The sequence below is a fragment of the Centruroides sculpturatus genome, unplaced genomic scaffold (assembly GCF_000671375.1).
Source record: "Centruroides sculpturatus isolate CEXI.00-Female unplaced genomic scaffold, Cexi_2.0 scaffold331, whole genome shotgun sequence".
NCBI lineage: Eukaryota > Metazoa > Arthropoda > Arachnida > Scorpiones > Buthidae > Centruroides > Centruroides sculpturatus.
In genome coordinates, this window is record NW_019384523.1 from 316926 (window position 1) to 321526 (window position 4601).

Genomic DNA, 4601 nt, shown 5'->3' on the forward strand with positions numbered 1-4601 from the left:
TATATAAAAACACGTGCGTATTCGAATGCAGCGTTGTGTCAAAATTTCAAAGGAATCGGTAGGAACAAACGAACATTACATTTTTATTTATATAGATAGATAGATAGATGATGATCCGCTTTAGTTCATTTTCACAGAAAAGCGTAATGCCTGACAGAAAAACTTAGGGCGTCGTACTCGTAGCGCCATCTGTTAGACATAAAAGCCTAAACCTAGATTATATCTTTTAATTTATATGAATGTTTAACGGAATAATATACAGCCTATGTCCACCCTGAGGTTCCATTCTAAATATTGGTGAAAGAATTTTTGAAATCGGATGACTAGTTTCAGAGATTACCTGCTGCAAACAAACTTACATACATACTGTACTTACAAACATTACCTCTTTATAATATTAGTATAGATGAATAACCCTGAAAAGGACCTTTTTTACTGTGAAATAATTTATTGATTTTCTGCTTCTGTTATAGAATTCCTTAATGAAGCAGCAATTTCATGCAAAGCAGCAGCCCTGTTTTCTGCGGCTGCTACCTTCCTTTCTTCTGTGGCTGCCTTCCTTTCTTCTGCGGCTGCCTTCCTTTCTTCTGCGGCTGCCTTCCTTTCTTCTGCGGCTGCCTTCCTTTCTTCTGCGGCTGCCTTCCTTTCTTCTGCTGCTGCCTTCCTTTCAATATTTTTTGCTATTTCATTCATTGCTTGTTGTATATTTTTTAAAATGAGCAACTTTTCATCTGTTCTCTTAAGGCTTTCTGCTATACATTCCCCAACAGATTTTTCATGTTTTCTTTTTTTTCCTGGTCATAAATTTTTTAAAATGATTTTTTATCTGTTAAATACTTAATATTGCAAAATAATATATCCACTTACTGTTAACATTTCTTAATGAAGTATTCAAATGTAGACAATCAGTTGGGTTGCAATCACTTGGAGGCAGTTCGAAATATGCATTTTGATTAGATGGATATTCTTCATTTATACAAGTAGAATTATTTGATTGTACACAAGAATTAGTATTGTCAATCATACAGTTTAATAAGTCTTTTGCACTTTCTCTCAACTCTTGTGCACCATTTGGTTCCTATAATACATACAATTCCTATAATTACTGTAGTTTAATAAGCATGTTTTAATTTCAATATGATTTTTATTACCTGAACTCCTGCCTCATCAATTTGGGATTCTCCGTAAACAGCAGTTATACCAATTAAATTTAAAACTCTCTCTTCAACTTCAGTTAATGTTTGATTAACTGAAGGCCCACCTCCTGTTTGAAATGTTGATTTTTTTATTTGTGAGGCTTTACTTTTAATGTTTGCCTTCCAGTCACTCCAAGTCTATGCAAATAATGTTTACATTTAATATGTATTGCATTTGACATTTAATCATAATACTAATTGTAATTTGGTTATAAGGTTTATAGCAGCAGAAATTGTGGCAAAATTAAGTTTGTCATTTTATTCTTAATGAATGAACTAAAAAATATATTAATTACATGAAATTATATAGAAATATACAAAGAAAGTTAGACACACTTTGTATAATTATAAAATGTTAGCAGAATGTAATAATAGATAAAATCTACAAAATAAAGATTTCTAAGTTTAATGTTGGCTTTAATTCATTAGTTTAGTAAAAAAAATTCATTCTATATACGTAACTTACAGTAAACTATACACTATACATCAGGGGTGGCCAACAAGTCGATCGCGATCGACTGGTCGATCGCAAAACCAATTTTGGTCGATCGCTCGCGATGTCTTGACTTAATGTGTTGCACTTGTAAGTTGTAACCGAACGCAACGCATGAACGTAAAGCGTAAACGCAACTGTAGTGATATCGGACCTCCTCGTTCTCCCTCAGATGCGGTTTTGTCGGTCATGTGCAATCCATTTGCGTACAGTTGTAAAAGGGGAATAAGAAATGTAGACAAAGGGTCGTAAAACCGAAAAAAAAGGGACAGAGAGAGTAGGTCGGGACACGGTAGAGAAGAAGAAGAGTGAAGTGGTGGTCCCCGAAAGTGACAACGTTGAGTTTCAATGTTTCTTCTGTTTAAAATGTAAGTACCTTTTCTTCGTATTTTAATTAAATTAAATTGTGGCTTTTCTTTTCTATCTAAACTTAGTATGTATTTCACACCTCCCTCCCCCTCGCCACTTAGACCAGGTATGGGCAACCTTTTTCTGTGTAAGGGCCGCATTTCAAAACTTTTGAACTAACGCCGGCCACATACAAGATAAAAGAGGGGAGGAAATACCGGTAAATTACAATTATTTATTCATATATAATTATAAAATAGAATAGATATACTTAATTTAGCTTCTAGAACTGATGTAAATGTAATGTATCAAAAATAATGGATTAAATATTAGTCACTGCTAGTTTTAAATTAGTTTCGAGGTGAGTCTGTTAGCCGGTTTCTCGTTTTAATTTTTACTAAATTTATTGCAGAAAAAACTATTCACACACATAAGTTGTAGAAAATAACGTTTGAATTTTTGCTGCATATTTCTTAAGCTAGGAAATTGATATATTTATATGCATTTTATGCAACTCATTTTATCCCTGACTTAGACTATGTCTACGACAACTAGTCGATCACGACACATTTTTAAGATAAAAAGTAGATCTTGTGTACACAAAAGTTGGCCACCCCTGCTATACATAAATGACTATCTATCACATAAATTTTAATTTTTAAAAACAATATTTGCTTACGGATGGGCGGATAAAATAGACCCAGTAAATTATTTAAAATACTAAACATGCAAATATATAAATATATGACAATCACTTACTTTTCGCCATTTTTCCGGATCTTTTTGTGAGCCGACTCCATCGGAATTCAGACGGTCGGCTATTTCTTGCCACAATTTCTGGCGATCTTTTGCAGTAAACGAAGAATCTAATTTCCCCGACATTAATTTAGGGTGTTCTTCGATAAAATTAAGAAGCATCTCAAACTGGCGACTTGTGGTTCGCTGGCTTCGTTGTGCTTTTTTAGACATTTTAAAACGAAAGTAAAAATTATTTCACTAACGCTGCTACAGGACAATGTAATGAGCACGTGCTTCGCTTAGAAAGTGGCGGGTTGCAGTCACGTGACAAAAATACAATGTTAACTAAACCGTGATTGGTTAAAGCGTAATAGCTATCGATAGCACGGAACCCAGACGCATCTCGACCGACTACCCGTAGCGAAACACACTTAACGTAGAGATCAGAATAGCAATTTGTAAGGTTCGTTAACTGCCTTTCGCTAAGGGGACTTATCGAATGTCCCGTATATCGCTCTCGTTCAGTTATCGGAAGAGCTCAGAATAGATCCTCTGGTAGATATTGGGTACCTTCGTAAAGTCAAACGAGTTAGTAACGAATCGTTCGAATAGTAGTAATATCGCCCAGTGAGCATGCTCTGCGGTGATGACGTTTCGAAAGAAACTCTAACGAAGTTCACGAAGGAAAGAGTTAGTTTACTTCGTTAAGAAAATGGCGCCCGATGATATCGATGTTTCTAAATCTACTCGAGTTTAAATTGTGAATTAAAATGTGAAATAATTGAAATAACTGTCCACCCGCAGCAATCTAAGAAAAATATTTCGGATAAGGCTACATTAACAACATTCACATTTTCGATTTTAGAAAAATCCATTTAGTTATAAACGAATCGTTCGAAAAGTCTAACTATTGATAAATAAGAATAACGATGACGTCATTCTCGTTTAACTCGTTCGACTTTACGAACGTACCCATAGTGCAGCGGTTTGCTGCCATAATAGCCAGAGAAAGTTTTATAAGTGGTTTAAAGCTGTTTGCAATGTACGCAAAAACATGATGCGTTGAGATTTTCCATGTATTCAATCGTTCCAGTTATTCATTTCCACTTGATGAAAATTTAAGAAGAGAATGGATAACCAGCCATACAAGTACATCCAGCTAAATAACTTTCCCATTATTAGACACACAAGTCCATACAGCTGGGCCCTTAGTCTCGAGTTTTTCGTGTTGTACTCGAACTGACGTCATCGAACTCACTCGTGTTACTATGACTCATATAATTGGTAGTCTCGAGTTACTCTTCGAGCGAACTGGAAAGGCGAACGGAAATACGTCATACTCACTTGGTTGCGTGTGTCGTTAAGCATGATGGGATTATTTATTGATACAATGCATCTGGGTTTGCGACTATAATGAATCGACCAATCAACTTAACTGTAACAAGTTGTAAACAAATCAACGTGAATTAGTTTACACGTGCTACAGTTAAAAGTTGTCTTATAGCAATATAGTACGCAGAAACAAAATGAAAACGTTCAATGCTTTATTTTAAAAAATAAGCGAAGAACAAAAAGAAATATTAGTAACATACGTAGAAAATAATAAGAAAATGAACAGTAGAAAATTCGACAATAAATTTACAAGAAAAAGACAATTCCCTTTGTGGAGAGAATTAGTTGAAAAATTAATTGCGTGTGTTGGAGCTAAAAAATCCGTTATGTAATGGAAAATGTATTTTAATTTAATCCTTTCTTCATATAGTTTTCTTCCTCGATCTATTTCTTAAATTGTTTTGTCTATTAAGATTATTTATTAATCAGAACTT

At 34.3% G+C, this 4601-nt stretch overlaps 1 protein-coding gene across 1 annotated transcript; it reads right to left on the bottom strand.

Annotated features, from left to right (window-relative positions):
* Positions 1-308: 308 nt before the first annotated feature.
* On the bottom strand, positions 309-4246 carry LOC111622800 (caldesmon-like). The gene is made up of 4 exons (XM_023365216.1): positions 2797-4246; positions 1152-1334; positions 868-1078; positions 309-794 (listed from the first exon to the last, which is right to left on the bottom strand). Exons 1-4 carry the CDS (start codon positions 3004-3006, stop codon positions 448-450), a joined length of 951 nt encoding a protein of 316 aa, XP_023220984.1. The 5' UTR covers positions 3007-4246; the 3' UTR covers positions 309-447.
* Positions 4247-4601: the final 355 nt, after the last annotated feature.